Consider the following 22674-nt stretch of genomic DNA (forward strand, 5'->3'; position numbering starts at 1 on the left):
GTTGGAAGGGGACCTTAAAGATCATCTTGTTCCAACCCCCTGCCATGGGCAGGGACACCTTCCACTAGCCCAGGGTGCTCCAAGCCCCGTCCAACCTGGTCTTGGACACTTCCAGGGATCCAGGGGCAGCCACAGCTTCTCTGGGCAACCTGTGCCAGGGTCTCACCACTCTCCCAGGGGATTCCTTCCCAGTCTCCCATCTCTCCCTGCCCTCTGGCAGTGGGAAGCCATTCCCCTTGTCCTGTCACTCCAGACCCTTGTCCCAAGTCCCTCTTCAGCTCTCCTGGAGCCCCTTTAGGCCCTGGAATGGGCTCTGAGGTCTCCTTGGAGCTTTCTCCAGGTGAACACCCCCAGCTCAGCAGAGGGGCTCCAGCCCTGTGAGCAGCTCAGTGGCCTCCTCTGGCCTCATCCAGCAGGTCCCAGCACGTCTGGCTGTGCTGGGGACCCCAGAGGTGGGCACAGTGCTCCAGGTGGGAACAGCGATGGGAAACTGCCCTGTCCTCAGAGCAGCTCTGACAACGTGCTTGGAGTGCAGCTGCTTTGGCTCAGCAATCCCAGTGTGCAGGACCCAGTGCCAGCCCCAGGGGAGCCACCCGGGCTCCGGCCACGTTCCCAGCCCACCAACTCCAGCAGCTCCCTGAGGTCTGGCCTGGCCCTGGCACGGGCGTGGGCAGGAAAACAGCTTGTCCTTCACATTCCCTGGGCAGCAGGCTTGAAGAAGCACTTTGATCTATGTTCATTTAGTTGTTGCTCCGAAATGCTTTGCTTGCCGTTCACTGGAGCCTGGCTGGTGCTGCTTTGAGCCATTGGAAAAAACAGAGCTGATGGAAATGCTGAGAGGAGCTTAGAAATCCATAGTGCCCAGTGGCAGAGAGAATGGACTTCCTGGTGAGCAACACCTTACCTCACTGCCACTGGAAAGCTCCTGAAGCCTTCCACCCTAAGAGATCCAAAAATATCTGGAGGATCACTTCTGAGCTGGTTACTCATCCACTTGGGAAGCAGAGCCATTCCTCAGGTGGTACCCAGCCGTTACTGTGCAAGAATAAACCCAGGAGAAGTGTGCTAGAAAAACGTGTGGAAAGCTTTACTAACTGAACTTTGGCCTAACAGAACTCAGTGGATTGAGGTAGCACTGTTTTTGAACAGGAGAGCTGATATCTTAGTGCTTGCATAAAACCCAAACTGAACAAAACCCCAGGGAGTTTCAAAATGCCTCAGTGGTGCAACCGTGACACTGGTGACAACACCCTGCCCCTGCTGTGCACTCCACGGCTCATCAACTCGCTATTTGCTGCTTCTCCACACATTCCACAGACTCAAAAGGTTGGGGGTTTTGGCAAACCAGTAATCTGATCTGATTCAGCCACTGCTCACCACCCTGGGAGGAGCTGGAAAAGGGGAATAGGATCCCTTGGGGTTTTCCAGACTGGCCTCCTTGGGACCACACCAGTCCCCTCACGCAGGGCCTGACCAAGCAAGCTGATATTGGTGTTTGTCACCTGCTCCCTGCAAGGGTGGCACGAGGCGGGCAGAGCTGGCAGGTCCAAGGACACAGGGCAGCTCAAACCATGCTCAGACATGAAGAGCTTCCCCAGTGCTCATTTGAGCTCTCAATTTTGCTGCTAGAAGAGCTCTCCCAGCTCAGCCCTTCTGTCAGTGCCATTTCTGCTCGTGTTACAGCACAGAACAACATTTTCCTGGGGGAAAGAAGGCCCACAGCGTTTGTGGAATGAATGAGGGGTTTGCAGTGTTATACTGAAAACAAGAAAAGCTTAATTTCTTAACTGAACATAACACTAACAGGTCCTCAGACTCACAAGAAGGATGTAACGTGATGTAAAGGAGATCTGTGGGATGGATGGAGCTGAGTGGTTTTGTAACTGTGAATGCTCTCAGGCCCAGGGCTGTGCAGCCCAAGCACATTAAAAGAGATTTTCATCTAAATAGGGAGTACAGGCAAAGGCTGCTGAAACTCTATTTTTATCCCCACTTTGCAGAAGTGCAAGTGAAGTGACTTACCTGTGTCTAGCAAGAAGCTTGTGACTAAGAACTGAATTTCGATCTGTGGGGCTGAAGACCAGGGAGGAAACGTGCTGGAAACAGAATCCAGGGTTTTATTACGCTTTCCAAGTGCAGATTTCAGCTGCAGGCAGAGAAATAACACATCCCTCTCTTAGGTATTATACAAGAGGTTTGCACGTCGTTTGAAAAGTATCTGAGGGTACCCAAATCTCCTCCCAAAATCACAGGAAAGGGATTAGGATGAGGTAAAACGTGGTATCTGGAGCAGTCTGTTCCAGAGAAGAGATGGGAAAGTCAAGGCAATACAAGGAAATAAAGGGAAATGCAATGAAATCCATCCTCTGTTGCCCTCTGCTGTTGGCCTGGTGAACTGTGGAGCAAATATTCCCTGTGCAGCTCATTGCAGTGACACACAGAAGCCACCGAACTGAGGGACAGCCAGCCTGGAATCAGCATAAACCTTCATGAACGCTTCCCTGTGGGACGTGCCAATCCAGGGCAGCGTCCCAGCAGATCCCAATGCTGACCCTCGTCCCCTTGGACAGTTCCATGTTCTAACTGCTGATTTCCCTCCATCCATTAGCTTTCCCTTGTTTTCCTTAGCTTTCCAAGGTCTGCTTTCCCTGTTTTATTATATTCCCTATTAGCCTACAAAGTCAAGAGTTGACTCCACACCACCCTGTTGGCTGTTCCTACTGAAGTGCTTAATTCTGACGACACAAAATACTCCACTGCTCCTCTCCATCATTCAGGCATAAACCCTGAACAGCCAGGAATGGAAAAACAAATCAGTGTTGATGGGAAGGGGCAAAAAAACCCAACCCAAAATTTAAACCCTCCCCTCTCCAAGCCTGTGAAACTCCAACAGGAAGAATCTCACACACTGCCTGGAACAGGCTGAGGCAAAAGACACAGAAGCAAAGCAATTCTTGTCAATCTTACTGTAAACAGGAGACTGTGTACACCCAACACACTGCAGAGGAACAGCTAATCCCTGGAAAAATGTCAAAGGCACAGTGGTGCTTCTGCCAACATCTGCACTGTTACTTGCTCAGCAACTCTGCCTGCCATCCGTGGAGGGGACGAGTCCCTCGTGGCTCCCTGCTCTTTGCTTTCTGAGAAAAAACAAGAAGGAAAAAACAAAAATGAAGCCCAGCTGTGAATGCAATCCATGGAAACAGCCAGGAATTTGGGAAGCTGCAAGGTCAGTCAGGTACCTGTCACACAGGAGCAGCTTCCCTTTCCTGGGAAACGGGATGGGATGTGTGTGGCTGTGTGGTGGAGATGAAATGACAAATGTCCTGTGCCACCCTGCTCCAAATCTGCAAGATCTGAGCTGCTCCCAACTCCAACACTGCCCTGAACGCTGTCAGCAAGTCAAAAATCACTGGGATCCCATCAAAATTCCCACATAAAACCAAACAGGACCTGGTGTACAAAATCCCCGAATTTGTAGCTTCTTGGCCGGCAGAGAATTCCATCAGTTCAGCAGCACAACAGAAAAGGACCAGGAGCAGCCCCACCTTGTCTGATCAATCCACACAGAATCACAGAACCTCACCTGAGCCATCAAGCTGTAATATAACAGTGTATATCTAAACATATAAATATATAGAAATATATGACTGGAATATGTTGGCATGCAGAGGTTAGACACACCAGCACAGTATAATCTCTTTTCCTACCATCCCATGCAGTAGGAACCAGGAATGAACTCGGCTGCTTTATTATTTTTACATCAACAGGAAATATAATTTGAATACAGATATTTTTAAAACTAGATTTAATCAAGTGCATTTAGAGAACTCACTATTTTCTGTACATGAGTACAAGTATCTCCAGTGGAAATTCCTTACCTAAAACTTGTGGTACAAATGAGCAGCACAACAAATCCTCCCTCTCCTCACACATTCAAGTCCCCAGAGCTGAGAATATGCCTGAGAATAAGTCAAAGCTCTTCTGCCAAGCTAAAAACATGAGAGAACAGAGTGCAAGCACAGATTTTATCAAATGGCCACTTAGCAAAGATAGAAAGTGCCCTAAAAACATCCTGGCAGCCACAGCTGGTGGCCTCATTTTTGGGAAGCATTTGCTAGAGATGCCAACTTCAGTGTTAAGGCTCTGCCCTACCCCTGCCAGGACAGGACACACTTTTCGTCCCACTCACCTCTCCCACCTCCCTGAGCCACTCAAGGTGACCAAAACTGTGTTGCCACAGCTGCTCCCCCCGGTTTAGAGCAGGATTCACACTCTTTTTCCTCTCTATACTCCTAGTAAGTGCTTTTTTGTTGGTCCTCTCCCCACTAGTGGATACCAGTGTGCTTCACTTTGGGGACTGAGTTTATTACCAAAAACACAAAAATCTTGGCTGGGATTTATTTGTTCCAAAAACCTCAGCATGCTGAGAGGAAAATTTTCTGAGCTCTTCTAACAAACTGAGCGATACCTTCAATCATAAGACGGAACTCACACTTCCTGCAGTACCTTATCATCAGTTTGGCTGGGGTTGTGTTTAGGGACGTTACGACATAAAGAGTTCAGGAATCACCAGTCCATAAAATGTCCCATCTTCTTTTAACAGGTCCGACTTGAAAGGACTTGCCTGTGCCATAAAAAACATTAAAATGTGTTTCCAAAGTTGTTACTGGTTTTCTAACCACTGAGGAGCCCCACACACAGGTGTGAGGAGCAAAGTCCCAGATAAGAGCTGTCATCACTCCAATTACAGCAGCACCATTAACATTTCCAGTTAGTGCTCGCCAGGAGAGCAGGGCTAAAGTTACAGGCGTGCTGGGGGGCATGAAATAAGGAAGCTCAGTAAAACGTGCAAGAAAACCTCAGCAGGAAGCACAGAAGGAAAAAAAAACCTGCTGTTGTCAGGGTTTGTGCAAACTCCTCACGACCAGAAGTGCAGGATGGGATGAGATCACGGCCTATGTGAGGAACTTGAAATGATTTGGACTCTGCAGGTGTCTCCTCTTATAAAGGCCTGTGTTTTATGCATCATGGAGTGACTGATTTGTAATGTTACTTCCCTGGTATCTGACATTCCCACTTACCAACACAGGGATGGAGCACAGCTGACTCAGGAAAATACAGAGGGTTTGGGTTCTGACCAGTTCCCAGAGAGGACTCCCCCTGAGGGGCTCCTGTGAGTCCTCTCTGCAATAAAGACCACGTGAAGCTGACATCGCAGTCCTCAGCAGCACTCAGGTACTCCTGGGGGCTTGTAAAGTCCTTTTCTAGAGAGATTTTTAGCTGAGGGTTACACCAGAGTATGCACCAGGCCAGCAAGTACCAATCAAGAATTTAATCTCAGAGTAATTAAAGCTGACTACGCTTCATCACAGACATCAGTCTTGAGCTGTTTTCATGCCAGACAAAGGTTCACAGCAGAAACAAAGAGGTTATTTGCTTTAAGAATCAGTAGTTCAGTAGAACTTATCACCAAATCACTTCTGGATCCAAAGAAAATTAGCAATTCATTTAAAACATTTGAATTTCCCCCTGTTGATACTTTGTTCCATTTCTCAGATGAGGAGATGCTTTAGTTTCCCTTTCTGCAATGGCCTCTTACACGATAAACTGAAACACAAAACCAAAATGAGAAATCTGGGCTCCATGATTTTAGTATTTAAATTAAATGTACCTGCCCTCAGGCCTTTTATCAAAGGAACTGGATGCAAGATTAACAACAAACATTGGAGTTTCTGGAAAGCGAGATCTGAGGGTACAGCCTTGGCACTAAACCCAGCATGAGTTTTCTCTATCAGAACAGAAATGAAAATCACAATTAATCGGATGCATTTTCTAAAACATCAGGGTAATGCCTGCAGAGAACACAACTGTGTTCAGGGAAAATGAATTCTAAGCAAATGCCCCTAAAATAAGGAAATGTCATCATGAAAAGGTCTCCACGAGTTTCTCAGTGACTCAATCTCACAGGTCTCTGGCAATTCCTGTGCCAAACATAAGGCCTCAGTCCCTCAGGTAATACATCAGTGTGATCATGTATCAAACTATCGATAGGATAAGGTTTCCCAATCTCCTTTCACCTTGCAGTCTGTCACACACACACAAACACAGTCACTGATTCTCCTGTCTCCCTGCAGTGCCCTGACAAGGGTTGGATTGGTCTGTTGGGTTCCCAAGGCGGTTTTTTTGGGTTAATCACAGCTCCCGTCCTTCCAGCCATCCCGCCAGCGCTCATCCACACGGGAGCAGTCAAATTCAGATTTCCCCAGTTTCCTGTTCACTTCGTTATGGAGAAGGCACAGCCACTGGGAGAAGTTACTCCTGGTGCTCGTGTCGGGTTGATTTGTCCGCAATCTGCAAGAGGAAACAGATGTTACTTCTTTATAGCCACCAAACTCAGTACCCACAGCAAGCACGGAGTCCCAGAGAGAACCCAGAGAGAGCACAGTAATTATCACTAAATATCTACAGAATGCTGACAGCTGCAGCTTGGCTTCATTCACTGCCCGGTCCTGGCAACTGGAAAAGACACAGACAACCCAGCAGCACGAGGACAGGTGTTTGTTTTTTGACTAAGTGTACCTGTGATTGATGCAATAATGGAAGAAACCAGTTCAGGTAGCGACAAACCCCAAATGCAGGAAGAGCCGCTGATATGCAAAATAGCTGCTGCAGCCCAGCATTTCTGGCAAGCCCCTCCAGCACAAAAATCTGCTGAGGATGCCCACTTCTACCTCAGGAACCCAAAAACACCACTGAGGACACTCACCTCTCCCTCAGTTCCTCAGAAACCCGCTGAAGACACTCACCTCTCCCTCAGGTCCTCAGAAACCCGCTGAGGACACTCACCTCTCCCTCAGTTCCTCAGAAACCCGCTGAGGACACTCACCTCTCCCTCAGGTCCTCAGAAACCCGCTGAGGACACTCACCTCTCCCTCAGTTCCTCAGAAACCCGCTGAGGGCACTCACCTCTCCCTCAGGTCCTCAGCGCAGTGCTCGCAGGGGTAGAACTTGGAGAAGAGGTTGATGAAGTCCCTCATCTCCCTCTGCTGGGCCCCGGAGGGCCGGTCGGGGTAGTAGGCGGCCATGGTGTGCAGGAAGGCCCAGGTGCTGCGGCCCAGCTGCTCACTGTCCAGGGGACAGTCCGGAGGGGGCTCCTTCTCCTCCGCGACCGCCAGCTCCTGGAGAGGGAGAGAGGGTTGTGAGGGGACACGGGGGTTTGGTGGGGAAACAGCCCCTCTGTGCTGGGTGGGATGGGGGAACAGGTCCTTCACATCCTCACTGGGCACATGGCAGAGCCCCCCTCAAACTCTCAGAGAAGCTCAGACTCTCACTTGAGCCTCCTTCACACCCTCTGAGGGGAGGTGACACGGCAGAGTCCCACTCACACCCTCACTGGGGACATGGTAGAGCCTCCTCACACCGTTAGTGGGCACAAGAGCAGAGCTCATCTCACACCCGAGAAGATGGACACCCCCTTCACACTCCCACTGAGGAGAACCCTGTCCCCGGCCCCTTCACACCCTGAGGGGGACACGCAGCCCCACCACACTTGAAGGGGCAGGATGAAGGACTGAGAGGGCTCTGCAGGGGCTGGGGGCCGCCAGCCGCCCGCAGGGTGCCTGGGGAGGCTCCCCCCGCCCCGCCCGCTCCTCACCGCGCCGCCCGGGGCCGCCTGCTTCCTCTGCTCGCGGAGCCAGCTCTTGAAATCCGTGCAGGCTCGGCACGGCTTCTTGGGCGGCTCCCCCGCCGCGCTGCCCGCCGCGCCGTGAGAGGCGGCGAAGGGGAAGGGGAAGGAGCCGCTGTCCGTGCCCGGGAACGCCGCGGAGCCCCGGCCCGGGCGGCCCTCGCCGGGCGCCGCCATGTTGGCGCGCGGTGCAGCACGGGCCGGGGCGGCGCCATTGGCACCCGGGCACCCTGAGGGGGCACTGCCCGGCTCGCGCCCGAGGGCCTGTTCGTGTGTTGTTGTTTTTGCTTTGTATTTTTACCAAAACAGCAGCAAACTTCATGTTTAAATATTGTCTTTGAGGAGAACACGGGGGGGGTTTCTTTCATTTGAGCCTCCTGCCTCTACTAGTCCGCTTTTCCCCTCACATCGCCCCTCGGGAGTGGCGGGGCTGCGTGTCCCCCTCAGGGTGTGCAGAGGGCTCTGCCATGGCCCCGCCGACGCTGTGAGGGGCCTCAGCCATTGTCCCCCCCTCAGGGTGGAAGGGGATGGGGACAGGGTTCTCCTCAGTGGAAGTGTAAAAGGGGTCTCTGTCTTCTCCCCTCAGTGTGGCAGGGATCTGCCCTTGTCCCCGCTGAGGGTGTGAAGGGAGCTCTACCATGTCCCCCTGAAGGTGTCAAGGACAGGTTCCTCCCATCTCGCCCTCCCAACTGAGCACAAAAATACATATATATATGTGTGTGCGTGTATATCTATGTATATATGGGGTCTGGAGCATCTCATGAGAGGAGACTGCAGGAGCTGTGCCTGGTTAGTGTGGAGGAGAGAAGGCTGAGAGGGGATCCCATCAATCCATACAAATGTCTCCAAGGGGGGTCAGAGGATGGTGCCAGTGACAGGACGAGGAGCGATGGCCACAAACTAAAACACGAGTTCCACCTCAGCAGGAGGAAAACTTCTCTCCCTGGAACAGCTGCCCAGGGGGGCCGTGGAGTCTCCCTCTCTGGAGACATTCCAGCCCCACCTGGACAGTCCCTGTGTCACCTGCTGCAGGTGACCCTGCCTGGGCACGGGGTTGGACTGGGTGATGCCCAGAGCTCTTCCAACCCCAGCTATTCTGGGATTCTGTAGTATGTACATACTGTGTGCGGCAGAGCTCTCTACGTGCCCGTGGCACCTCAGCGTTATCTCCAGCAGTCATACAATCAACAGAGTGATTTAATGAACAAACAAGTGGATAACTCGATTCCCAGTCGTGCATCTCTATCGGAACACGCCCGGATGAAATCGTGCATGTTTTTAACACCTGTCACGTGCTTGTAAATCTGTATTGAGGAAGGATTTTCCTCTTTCCCAGAGCCCTGCCAAATGTCACCCCAGGGCAGGCACATCGACCTGAGCCCTTGCCTGTGGCTGGAAGGGGTTGGGCTGCTCAGGGTGAAAGAGAGCCCAGTCCTGGTCCCAGAACTTCGGTCTAGAGTGGGCATTTGGCAGCTTTCCTTTTATTCCCAGAGAGACACAGGCTTGTGAGCACACGAGGATGGTGACCCAGCTCCTGGGAGATGGTCTGGCACCCATCATGCTCCAGAACTGGGTCTCTCCGGTTGGAAAAGTTAATTAGCTGTGGCTTGGCACTGTGTTAAAAGCACTTTCTTTTTTCTTTATCCTGTAGTCTGGCAGATGTGACCACATGCAGCACATCCTGCATCCAGCCCCTGAGACACAGTGGCCTTAGGGAGTTCTTGTTGGGGGTCAGAAGGTGAAAACTTGGAGACCAACACAGACTTCATGTCTCCCTTCCTTTTGGCTTGCCTTTAGAGGTTAGGGGAGCACAAGATAAGTCTCCCACTGTGGGCAATACACTCCAAAAAGTGAATTTTGTAGCCGCTCCCACTTTTCTCCTCTTCATAGCCTTCAGGTCAAGTGAAAAATTTCATTATTTTATTTAACACAAACCAATGTGTATGTCCAGGATGGAGGCGGACCAAAATATCATCCTATATATAAATAAATAAATATGTGTATATATGATATATTTAACACAGTGTGGTGTAAATGTTTAGTAGGAAAAGCATCATTTTACAGAAATCCCTCAAAGACTTGCCTTGAAAAAGATTTCAACACTTGGTGTGCTTCACGTGGAAATGGCTGAGCTGTTTCCTGCTCTGTGGAGCACTAAGCTGATGATCTGCATCTCCATCCTATCTACCAGTGCTCCTTTTTACAATCTGTTTTCAGTTTTATGAGGCTATTTCTTTGCTGCTATCTGTGAGGGAGGGAGAAGCCACGTGAGTGACTGATAGGAATTGCTGGAATGGCTTTGTCTAAAGTTCTAGACAGCTATAAAGCTGAATTTCGTGCAGGAAGGAAAGATCAAGTAGGGATAACATTTTTATATCTATTTTTGTTAACCACCAATAAATGTTTTAAATGATGCTGTTGACCTCAGTCTTTTTGTAAAATCAGGAGAAAAGACAGAGACCCGGGAATTTCCTACAGAGCTTTATTGTTTGGTCTTCAAGCAATTAAATAGTTGCAGAAATGTTTCCATATTGCAGCAATCTCCTGGTTTGGCAGTTCATAGACTTTACTTCCTCATTGGTGATTTATTTTATGAAGTAAGTATAAGCATTTTTATTAGAAAAGAAAAAGCTCGTAACCTGGAAAGAAGCTGTTGGTTACAGAGACCCGTGCTCAGTGTTGCTCCCCTTGCTCCTCTCCTGCTCAGTTGTAGGAGCAGAGCTCAGTCTTTAGGGAGGTGCTCCCAGTTTTCTCTGTTTGCCCTCAGGGCCAGCATCATCTTGGATTTCAAAGGGAAAAAAAAGAGAGATGCTCAGATTCAAATCAGAGCAAGGAAGTTCACTTTACTGTCTCTAATTGAATCCAAGCTCAGAGCCAAATTAATTCCATCCAAAGGAAGGAATGTGGTGCAGAGCAGAAGAAGGGTATGGCAGCATTCCTTCCTGCTCCCCTCTGAACATCCCTAACCCACCTGATCTTCTGCTTCCAGCACTGATTTAGAAGCTGGAATGTGGTAGGGCCTGTTAGCAAACAAACTCCTGACACAGATGGGATATTAGGAAGAAATTCCTTCCTTTAAAGGTGGGGAGGCCCTGGCACAGGTTGCCCAGAGAACCTTTGGCTGCTCCATCCCTGGAAGTGTCCAAGGCCAGGTTGGACGGGGCTTGGAGCAACGTGGGCTGGTGGAAGGTGTCCCTGAATCCGTGCCTGCAATGGAATTACACAGAGGACAATGACAGTAACTACCAGGAAGCGCCAGTAAAACCTGTGCTGGAGAAAAAGAAAGGGTGTGTTTGCCTTTCTCAGGGGAAGAGCTGTTTGATCTTCTGCTCTTATCTTTGCACTTGCTAAGCAAGAGCTTGGGAACAGGCAGCTGACAGTGGGGGCTTGGGGAAGGAAGAAGGAATGGGGCTGGACACCCTCCCTGGCCCTCTGAGCCCTGCAAAATCCATGGCACAGGGATCCTCCCAGCAGGTTTTGGCAAGGCAGAGGTTCCAGCTTAAATAGTCCCCCTGAGCAAAGCAGGGGTGACCTCAAGGAGGGCTGGCTCCAAGGAGGAATGATCCCAAAGAGGGATCATCCCACAGCTCTTTTCTCAGCAGTGACCCCAGGATGCTCGTTTATGGATTGGGAAAAGGACTAATATTCTCACAGCTTTCATCATTTGGGAACCTAAACACCACTGACTGTGCAGTAATTTCTTTAAAGCTTTAAATAAAGGCCCTGGCACAGGTTGCCCAGAGAGGTTCTGGATGCCCCATCCTTGGAAGTGTCCAAGACCAGGTTGGATGGAGCTCAGAGCAACCTGGGATAGTGGGAGGAGGTGGGACTGGATGGACTTTAAGTTCCCTTCCAACCCAAACCATTCCACAATTCTGTGATTTTTTTGGGGAAAATTTTACCCTGTACCTCTCAGGATTCTTCCCAAGTTTTTTCTGATGGTTTTTAGGTGGTTCCACTTGAATGTAACTGTTTCCCTCTCCAGGGGAATACACCAGCAGGAAGCAGTCTTGTATTTGCACGTAAGGAGTTGAGCCTAAAGTCCAACCAGTGACAAGCCAGCACCAGGAATTAGTCACACAGTTGTCTGAGAAATTACAGCCAACTAGGAAACAGCAGCAGAAAAAAATGACGTATATTTCCAGGCAGGTAAATCACGGTGATCAGTTCTACTTGTGTACAAGAAATACACCACCTGCAAAACTTGTCAAAAGCGTGAGTTGATGTCACAGCTGTCAGGAAAGAACCTCACTGCCAGTGGGTGGGATGTTGATCTCTGTTCAGATCCATCCACAACTACTGAAATGTGTTCAGAGCAGTCTGAGGTGTAAGACTGAGCACAGAGTAAACCAAGGTCCTGGTCTATGCCCAGAGATGCAGTTCATAATTTTAAAATTTGTGCCATTTTACGTGTGGATCCTCTTGCTGATTAAAATGAGAACCCAGGACTAGTGGTGTATATATTGGCAATGGCAGGGACAGGGAGAAACCCAAATTATTTCTGCAAGTTGGCCCAGCCAATCCTGTTTATGTCATGCTCCTGTCTCCTCCTTCCCAGACTCCCTCTGAGCATCCCTGGAATCAGTTCATGCATTTTGAGCACAAAACAGCAAAACTGGGGATTTCCTTTTGTGCTCTTGATAAATAAACCACAAAATCTCTGGCAGTGGCAGAACCCTTTGCTTTAGGAAGAAGATGCTATTTGGAATCCATTCAAAAATTGTAGCTGTTTCCCATGTGTGTTTTGAGGGTCTTTCCTTATCTTACTCCTCGTTTTGCCTCCTAAAAATGAATGACCCTGTTGTTATGACAGGAAGCCTCAGTCAGTGGGGGAGGTTTTTCTCAGGTAACAGGTGCTATGTTGACTTATTAAGAATTAATCATTAATGAAGCGAGTTTTCCTTCCACATTACTCTTCTCCCCACCAGGCTTTTGAGAGAAGATTAAATATTGCTCTCCCTGTGTTCTGCATGGGGCAAGGAACACAAAGGTCTTGCCTTTGCCCTGAAATGCAGTGAAGGTTTAACTGGAGCCGCTGCCGGTGGAATCCCCAGGAGAGATGAGGCACTTTGAGTGCTCTGCTCATGGATGGCGTGGGGAATGAGGAAAGGGGAGGAGTGGGACGAGCACCTCTCTGACTAATCTGGCAGGAACACAGCGATCTGGTCTCTGATCACTTTACTATATTTATCATGAAGCAAGAACAGATTTTCCCCGAGTTCCACGTTCCCTGGTACTTGCTGCACCTGCCGTTGGCTGTACTGGTGGTGCTGGGATTTCCCCGGTGTGTATGTTTGGAAACATGCAGGGCAGGCTGTTCAAGGCACTGCAGAGCCTTGAACCCCCTTGGAAACTCCACCCTGCCTTCCATCTCCTTTCACATCCACGGCTGAGTCCCAGCACATTCACACACCGTGCTGGCCTTGGACCACACACTCATCAAACACCCTTTTTTTTCCCATAGAAAATGATGCAATGAAAGGAAACTTTCTCTTGCGGTGGTTTCTTACCCTTTCTGGAAGATTCCCTCTTGAATCACCCTTTTGTCCTCTGCATGACCTTAGGAAAATATGCCCCTTTTACAAAGGAGCTGCAAAATTGTTGCAGCAACTGCTTGGCAAACAAGAGCCCGTCCGACACACCCCAGGCAGCGACCAAACCTCCCCCAACAGGCAGTGCTGCCCCCGGGCTGGGCAGCTGCATCCCAAGGGCTTTCCATGCAAAATGAGCCCGCTGGTGCCAGGTTTCAGGCAGTTTGATGTGATGCAGTGATTTTATATCAGCTGTCAGTGATCCAGAGCAGGGACTGAGTCCTGATGGGCAATAACCAGGGATGCCCCAGGAATGATCCGTCCCAGGATACTGCAGATTAAAGGGAGTGGGACTTGTGCTGAGGTGGGAACGTGGCAGGGGAAAGCAGAGACAGGCTTGGAACAACAAGGACAATTAAAGTGCCCAAAGAATCATCTCCTCTGCATGTGCTGGCTCCTCATGGAAAGGGCAGAATAGGGGTTTGTAGAAAACCAGCACTGCCATGGAATCATGGGATCTCTGAGGATTGCTGAACCAGATCCCTCTGGCCACAGAAAAATGCTTTAGAGCCTGCAGCAGCAGCTGAAATCAGGATGAAATAAAACACATTCTTCTTGTTTAGATACTAGAAAATCTCTCATCCCAGCCTGTGTGAAAGTTCAACTGCTTCCTTTGTTCATGAGGTGAAGGAGACTTTTGTCAACTCCAGTGTCTGGGGTTTCATTATTCTTTTTAAATAAGGGTCTGTTTCTCTGTCTATTAAAAGTCTAAACCCTCTTTGTACTCTTAAGATCAGCTTTTAGCAGCTGGGGTTTTCATTAAAGGTGCTGATAGGTCGTGTGTCATCGCAGGTGACCTTCCAGAGCAGTAAAGGGCAGGTTTTGATCCTGAAAGTGAGGGAGGGAAAGATGGAGCTTTTCTACAGGCCTTGTTCCAGGCAAGGGCCCCCCTTGGCTCTGCCTTCTCATATCCCTTCCTTGCAGCCACTGTCCCAGGGGTGCTTTGAGGCCCTTCCCTCTCTTTGCCTTTCCTGTGCTGGGCATAGAAAGGGAAACCCCTGATGCAGAGTCCCACACAGTGTCAGTGAGGGATCAGGGCACTCACCAGCCTAGACGTGACTTCTGTATGTCCTGAAGGGTGTTCATGACACAGCTCCTGCTCTTCTCCACGTGTGGGCATTTGGGATGAGGCTGCTGATTGTCAGACTTGGAAAATGGCTGTGGAGGGACCGGTGAGGAGCTGCCTTTGGTCACCCTTCTCACTCAAACTCTGCTCTGGTTAAACCCACCAGATGAAGTTATTCCTGCTCCACTCTGAACTGCAAAGAAAAGCAGGCCCTCAGTGTTTCTTTGTCATGGAAGAGAAGCTGATCTTGTCTTGGGAATAGCAGAGGGGACAGCCCCGGTGAGCGTGGGTGTTCCTGGAGCCATTGGATGACCTTCCTGGTGTTCCCAACCATGAGCACTCTGGGGGAGGGACTCTGGTGTGACTCCCCATGACAAGACCTGAGTCACCTGCCGTGACACAAACATGTTTCCATACCCAAAGCAGTTTATGGCCACAGGGATGCTCCTCGAGGAGCAGGAGGCAGAACTCCACCTTGGCAGGGCTCTCTTGGAGCAGGATGAAAAATCATGGAAGTTATGGAGGAGAACTTGTTTTCTCTCCACCTTGGCAAAGCCAGGCAGTGCACTCCCACATATTATCTGTTAATTTATGATCTGTTTGGTACCTTGTAAAACATCTAAAGAAAAAGTAACTGTTGCCCTCGAAGCTGTGTAAATTGGTGATGAAAAGGCAGCGACCAGCAATACTCATGGAGTGTCACAGCTTCTGGGCAGGCCACTCCTACCCTTCTGTTAATAATTACCCATGAGGAGGTCCTGGTTTATGGCAGGATAATCTGGAAGTAGTAGAAGTCAAAAAGTAAACCTAATAATGTCTAAAAAACGATGTTTTGTCTTGCTTTTGTATGAGTTCAAATGGATCCAGCAGAGAAGTGGCATTAATGGCCTATTCCAGTTGGTTATCCATCCTTCCCAACAGGACTGGCCCTGGCATGGCCGGGTGTTGTGGAGGACGTGTTGAGGAGCACCTGAGGATTGCAGAGGGAATCTGGCCATCCCTCCCCTGGTTTCGTGGGAAGCTCCAGACTAACCTGCCGTGACTCACTAGGCCATTCTCCAAGGAACAGTTTCGTGACATCAGCCTTGACATGGACAGGGCACTGATACTGCTGTGACATCTGCAGAGCCTGGAACCCTCTGGGATGACACTGGAGGTGTTGGTGTCCCTGAGCAGTGCCAGGCTGTTCTCCTCCCTCCCCACCCCTCTGCTCTGCCTCTGCAGAGCATTTTCTCAGCAACCCCTTCCTGAGTTTGGAGTAGCTCTGCTCATGTTTCCCTTTGTCTGGGATCCCTTGTCACCACCAATCTCCCAGTGAGCCCCATAAACTGGCTCTCCAGACTGCATGGCTGGTTGTCCAGTCTCAGGTGATTCCAAATCCCTGTGTAACCTTCCCATTATAACATTCCATTATGTTTCCCACCCCTCCCTTTCTGCTTGAATTCCCTGAGAATGGTGAATCACAGCAAAGCCTTTGACCAAGGCTGTTTCCCACTCCTGTTTTCAGGACATCCACAGATCTTCCAGTGCAGAGCAATGTGCTCTCTGAGCCTCCCTGCTCATCTCCTCTTCCTGCAGCTCCTCTAAGGTTTTCCTTGCCTTTGGCTTTTCCCAGCCAGGGTAAACATGTTTAAGTCAGAAATGCAGTGTGGTCTGCATCTGCTCTGAGACAGGAAACCAATCCAAGGTGCTTTGTTGAGAGTCTTGGTCCCAGATATTTCCAAGAGCCACGTGAAGGTGGGCTTGGCCCTCTCGGCTGCCTCAGAGACTGGGACCTTCTAATAAACCTTGCTGGCTGAAGTGATTTCCTGTTTCTCCATAAAATCCTCACCCTTTGAGCTGGGTACGCTTCCCAGCACGTGTCTTTGCTGGGCCCTTTGTGAACAGAGGGATGGAGGGTCCCAATTCCAGGGCTAGGGACAGCAGGGAGTTGCTTCCCATCACCTTTCCACAGGGCAGGTCCTGTCCGGCTTCCTGAGCCAGAAAGTGCCCTGGAGGTGCCAGTGAAGGGGTTTTCCCACCAAAATACACAGACAACCAATAAATTCTCTCTGGATGACTTTCCCTTTCTGATGGAGGATAGATCCATCCAGCAATGGATGGAACTGAAGCAAAACAGCTCCCTTTGCCCCCAGGAGCTGCCATCCTGCTATGTGGGAGCAGCCCCACGTGCTCCTGGAACACAAAGCAAGGCCCTCCTCACCGTGTTGCCTGATGTCCAGAAGGAATCTGGCTTGGCTCCCTATTCCAGTTCTGTGGGGGTTTTTTGGTAGATGAAAAATCCTCCACAGCTATTACTGAGGGTTTGAGACACCAGGTGTAACTGGGCTATGAAAGGGAAGGCAGGGCTGAGCCTCTCAATTGGGGCTCAAATAATGATAATGATAACGAAAATGGTTCAATTTAGGCTTTATCAAAGAGCAGGGAGAGGGAGGACAGAGAAGGCCTTTTGATCACACGGTGCCCATCACCTAAGTCATAACCTGAGGCAGGCACACAGGTTCAGGGAGAGGACAGGCCATCCAGGGCTGGAATTAACTGTCTTTCTGTGCCTCTGGGCAGTGGAGCTGCTCCTTGGGAAGAGCTGGGAGGGTATGGACACCTGGCTGGATGCAGGACAGTGCTCAGGGCACTCAGAGCTGAGTTTCCAGCACATATTTACATCTGAGGAGCTTTGGGCCCTGGGCCATGTTTGTTCGTGTAGTGGCAGGACAAGGGTCAGTGGCTTCCAACTGACAGAGATCAGATATTGGGAAGAAACTCTTCCCTGTGAGGGTGGGGATGCCCTGGCACAGGTTGCCCAGAGAAGCTGTGGCTGCCCCATCCATGGAAGTGTTCAAGGCCAGGTTGGACGGGGCTTGGAGCAACCTGGGCTGGTGGAAGGTGTCCCTGCCCATGGCAGGAGTGGGAATTGGATGGTCTTTGATGTCCCTTCCAACCCAAGCCATTCTGTGATTCTATGATAACGCTGGCACTGGCATCTCCCATAATTTCTGAGAGCATGCAAATATTGATAAAGTTACCAGAAGTCCATTTAAAGTATCTCAGCAGGTGGGACAAAGCCATAAAGAAAAAACATTTATAACAACTATTACATTTATCAAGTGGTGCCCAATTCCTGCTTTACAACAACCCCCATTGTAAATCAGTTTTCTGGTGCTGGTGTGAGTCGATCCCGGGCTGCAGGTACCTGTGCAATATAACCATAAAAACCCTGCGTGTCTCCCCGGAAATGTCCCGGGGCAGGAGCTGCTGCTCCAGTGACCTCCTGCACACCCAGGGCCCGGCTCACTTCCCAGCACTGCTTGTGATGAGATAAAACCAGCTGGATCTGCTCCCCCGCCCCCTGAACTCTGTCCCCGCCGCTACAACCGGGACTATTTGCATGCTAAAAGCAGCGGAGGGAGGTAAAAGGTGAAAGGCACCCGGTAGTTTGCCAAACCCGGGAATTTCTGCGGGGTGGGGCGGAGGAGGAGGTGCGGGAACGCCTGTGCCCTGCCTCCTGCTCCCGGAGGATTTAACACGGGCAGTCCTGCCTGGAGACACCGCTCTGCCACCTCCGGCACGGCACACATCCCTCCGGGACACATCCCTCCGGGATACATCCCTCCAGGATACATCCCTCCAGCTCACATCCCGCCAGGACATCCCTCCAGCTCACATCCCGCTGGGACATCCCTCCAGCTCCCAGTGAGGGAGCAGCAGGCGTGGGGAAGATGAGCTGCAGCAGGTACCCCGTGGATGTGCAGGCTGTTGGCTTCATGCAGTGCAAAAAGCAGAGGGTACATTAATTTTTATACTTTGTTTTGTTTTGGTTTTGTTTTCCCCCTCCTGAAATATGTTATAACTTAGGAAAATAGAGGGTTTTGGACTTACTCTTCCAGGGGTGTGTTTGCTCACTCCCCACAGCGTTGGGCTTAGAGCCTTGGGATGTAGGACAAGGGGATTTTTGTAATGGGCTTAATACCATAAGAAAATTATTATCTTGGATTTTGCTCTCTTTCTGTCACAGCGCCATAAAATCCTCCTGATTTCATCTATGATTACCCATTTGGAACCCCTAAAATGAAGGAGATATTTTTGTAGTTTTAATGTTCAGTTGAATTTTTTAGTGTGATACTCTCAGCCTGAAGCCAGAACTGACCCCCAGCTCGTGGCAAACGCTGGTTGCCTGGAGGCATCTCAAATGGAACACTGTGATTAAATTGCATTTCTTTTCCCTTTTCTTCTCCCAGAACTACATGATGTTCGTGACTTGGTCAGACCAGAACAACATTCTCATCTACCGGACATTTGAAGACTTCAAGAAATTCCATGTGAGTGAGTTTTGAGTTCCTGACATGTCAGGATTCCCACCCTGGGGAGGGGGAAGGGGCCCAGCTGGGTGTCAGGGAGGTGAGGAATCACTGTTCTCTCCTTCCCTTTGCTTTTAGAAAGAGCTGAAGAGGAAATTCCCCATGGAGAGTGGCTCCCTCAGGAATTTACCCAGGTTTAAAGGTAAGAATAAACCTCTGATGGACCAACAAACATGTGAGTGGACAGGACAGTCATAGCTGGGGACACAGACTGAAGCCTGGAGTCTGACCTTCCTCTGGAACAGGCTGAGCTCTCTGCTGCTCCTGGCACAGCACCACTGGGTTACATCAACATGCTTGGGTCTAGTACAGACTTAAAATAACCCAGAAAGGCCTTTTTAATAGATAATTGCACTTGGGAAATTAATATTACACTTAAATATTAGCCCAGAGCTTCTTGAAATATTTGCATGAGAAAAAAAGATAAATTTTAAAAAATTGTATCAGGAGCTATTAAAAAGGACAGGGAGGCAGGGGCAGTGGCTTTGTACAGTTTGGGGTGGGGCAGGAAGGGTGGTGGGTGAGGACATCCCCTGTTCAGGTAAAATATGTTGCTCCCAAAGACATCCAGACCCACTGTTGTCTTAGACCAACTGTGCCCTTGTTATTTTAAAGGTGTGACAATGCAGCACAGGAAGGGTGGGAAGCTGAACAGGTGCCTGGAGATCCTGAAACTGCTGGAAAACTACTCCCGGGAGCTGCTGAAAAGGGAGGCGAGGATCTCCCGGGGCCAAGAAGTGACCCAGTTTTTCAAGGCACAGACCCAGGACCTCGATCCCTCCTTCCCTGAAAACAGGTGGGAAATCTGAGCTGTCCTTTTTGTTTGTTCACAAAACAGAAATGTCATGGAATGGGCAGCAGAGCAGGGAGGTTCTGCTTTAATCTCGGTTTATGTGGTCTCTGATGCCCAGAGCTACTGCATGAGTGATTTTACCACAACTAATACTAAACTCAACCTTCCACCGGAGTTTTTGATGTGGAACTTTGCCTTGCAGTGTTGTGATCATGCCATCAGAATTCAGAAGGGAAAAGAAGCAGCAGCCCATCTCCATCACCCTTCCCCAGGCGTCCCAGAGCTACCGCTGCATCGAGAGCTTCGAAACCAAGGACACCAAGAACAGGACCTTCACCGTGGCTCAGAAGGAAATTGTTGAAGTGTTAATCAAGGACATGACTGGTATGTTTGAGGGCATTCTTCAGTGTCAGGGGTGAAGGGGCAGGTTGATTCATAGCCCAGCAAATGCCAGGGCAGTGTCAGGAGTGCAGGTGTTTGTACTTGTGTGCTTACCTGGGGGGACAGTGAATGTCCCTCCTGTCTCTTGTGTCCCTTATCCAGGGATTATGGTCATCTCTCAACTTGCAGGCTGTTAAAAACTGGGTGTTTTGCTCTTTGTAGGGTGGTGGCTGGTGGAAAATGCAGACAAGCAGATTGCCTGGTTCCCAGCCTCGTACCTGGAAGAGCTTGATGTCCACGAGGACATCCAGAACACCTTTAGCTTGAGTGAGGAGGGTAAGTCTGCTCCTGGCTCTCTGGGACACCATGTTCCTCCTCCAAAAAATGAGTCCTGCAAAACCCTACCACTTTATCCACTGCTTGGAGTCCCCACCTGGATCTCTGGAGCTCTGACTCTTCTGGTCAGCTCTGCCTTGGAATCACAGAATGGTTTGGGTTGCAAGGGATCTTTCAAGGTCATGCAGGGACACCTTCCACTAGCCCAAGATGCTCCAAGCCCCGTCCAGCCTGGCCTTGGACACTTCCAGGGATGGAGCAACCACAGCTTCTCTGTGCCAGGCCCTCCCCACCCTCATCACAGAAAACTTCTTCCTCATATCCAACCTAAACCCATCAGTTTGGGGTCCCTGAGCAGCCTGTACCCCTCAGGGACACCTGCCCCACAGTGGGGCTGCTCTGTCACAGGGTGGGGACACTTCTTCCACTGGGACAGATCCAACCTCCCCCTCCTCCCACAGGCAGCCTGTACTTCGTGGTGCAGCCCTACGAGGCCCAGAAGGGGGATGAGCTCTCTCTGCACAGCGGGGTGGTGGTGGAGGTGCTCAGGACGTCTGACAACGGCTGGTGGTTCATCAGGTAAGGAGGCTTTTCAAAGTGCTGCTCCCCCAGGGAGCTGGGTACCTGCTGCAGGGGCTGCTTGCCGAGCTGGCCAGAGGGCTCCTCTCAGCGTTCCTTCCATCCCTGCCCTCAGGTACAACGGCAGCACGGGCTACATGCCCTCCCTGTGCCTGCGGCCCTACAAGAATCCTCACCACAAGCTGCAGACCATCATCAGCTGCGGGCTCAACGTCTCCACCCCCAACCTCTGCTCCTCCCTGCCGGGCCCCCAGCCCCGGGGGGAGGCCGTGGCACAGCCCAGGGCACAGCCCAGGGCACAGCCCAGGGCACGGCCTGGCTCTTCCTTCGACCTGAACAGAGAAGAGGGGAGCTCTCAGAGGAGCAGATCCAGGTCTCTGCCCATGGCCAGCTCCACCTCGGACCTGGAGTCAGAGAGCTCATCCCTGAGCTCGGGGAGCAGCAGCGAGCAGGGCGCCCACCTGGGCTGGCAGCCCGACCTGTCCCGCTCCCTGCCTGAAGTGGAGCAGAACAGGAGCTCCCCTGCCCTGGCCACGCACAGCACCAAGTCCCCACGCCTCAGCCCCAGGGACAGGAACGACTCTGGCTTCGTGGAGTCATCTGCAGCCGACCTGAGCTCGCCCCTGCCCGACCTTGACCCTGCCACGAGCGTCCCCAGGGTGCCGGCGCGGCCCTCACCCCACGAGATCCTGCAGAGGTGCAGCACCGTCACCAAACGGGCCCTGCAGGGACACAGCCCCCGGCCAGGCCTGCCCACGCTGCACTAGAGCAGGGCAGGGCACAGGACACAGCCCAGGCACAGCCAGGCACTCCCCCAGAGCCCCACAGGAGCGTCAGCCCTGGGACTGCAGCTTCCCAAGGACACCCCTGGATCCCAAGGAATGCACCCACGGACATCCATCCCCTCCTTGGGCAGCACCGGTTCCTGCTGCAGCTTCACAGGCACACTGGGAGCCTGAAGGGAGTTACTGGGAAAGGATTTAGTGGTTTAACTCCTCAGGGGAGTCAGGGCAGCTGCGGATCCAGCAGCTCCCAAGTCAGAGGTCACTTGGAATTCTGTAAGTTCTCCCTCAGGCAGGTGTTTATCCTGCCATGCAGGACGTGAACAGTTGAACATTTCACAGTCACTGTTGCATTATTCCCCACACCAGGGGAGCTGCAGCCACCCCAGAGGGCAGAGAAGAGTCACCAGAGTGACTCAGAGTCACCAATGGCACCCCAAGCTACAGCTACTGGACTGTGGGAGGGATGGGATGATGCAGCTGTGTGATATTATTTACCTGAACCCCCTATTTTTTATATATATACATATATATTTAAATTATTTAGGTTTTGGTGTTAGTTTGGGGATTTTTTTTTTACAGTTTAGATAATTTTAAGTAGTGGAGAGGCCATCAGATGGATTGGCTGCATCTGCTGAATGGCTGTGACAACAAGAAACCTACTGGGGAGGAACCTCATCCCTGGCTGTTCCCTCCAGTTGTGGCTGTGCAGGCACAGGAGCACAAACAGGGCTGTCACAGCTTGTGTCCCACGTGGGGACAGGGACAGAACACTGGACAAAACACTCCCCTTCCTAGGGAGTCTGGGAGTTACTGAAACAGCAATTCTCATCCTAAACTTCGTTGCTAGATTTGAGTTGGATAATTAGTTCCAGGAAAATTAAGACTTTTTTATACATTGTTGGCTTTAATTGTAGTTATTCTCCCTGTTAATATTTTTTAGAAACAACTTGTGAGATGTTTGTGTCGTTCTGAATTTTATACATTTTTGTCTTTGAAATAAAACACACGTAAACATCTCTGAAGTCCGAGTCTTACACTTCAAAAATTTGCTACCTAGGGAATTAAAATTGTGCTTCTCTCCCTCCCAGGTGCTAAATTTGG

The 22674-nt window shown here is 50.6% G+C and overlaps 2 protein-coding genes across 2 annotated transcripts; one reads left to right on the plus strand and one right to left on the minus strand.

The window, feature by feature from the left end:
* Positions 1-3582: 3582 nt before the first annotated feature.
* GFER (growth factor, augmenter of liver regeneration) lies at positions 3583-7902 on the minus strand. Its single transcript, XM_050317528.1, is given in 4 exon segments — positions 3583-6354; positions 6970-7181; positions 7658-7872; positions 7875-7902. Coding segments are annotated over 4 exon segments (618 nt in total). The 3' UTR covers positions 3583-6191.
* Positions 7903-17966: 10064 nt separating this feature from the next.
* NOXO1 (NADPH oxidase organizer 1) lies at positions 17967-21555 on the plus strand. Its single transcript, XM_050317584.1, has 8 exons — positions 17967-18126; positions 18580-18660; positions 18778-18841; positions 19315-19495; positions 19695-19876; positions 20096-20209; positions 20671-20788; positions 20904-21555. The coding sequence occupies exons 1-8, from the start codon at positions 18061-18063 to the stop codon at positions 21553-21555; spliced, it is 1458 nt and encodes a 485-aa protein (XP_050173541.1). The 5' UTR covers positions 17967-18060.
* Positions 21556-22674: the final 1119 nt, after the last annotated feature.

Source organism: Myiozetetes cayanensis, unplaced genomic scaffold (genome assembly GCF_022539395.1).
Source record: "Myiozetetes cayanensis isolate MyiCay16 unplaced genomic scaffold, myiCay2020 scf20-37, whole genome shotgun sequence".
Taxonomy (NCBI): domain Eukaryota; kingdom Metazoa; phylum Chordata; class Aves; order Passeriformes; family Tyrannidae; genus Myiozetetes; species Myiozetetes cayanensis.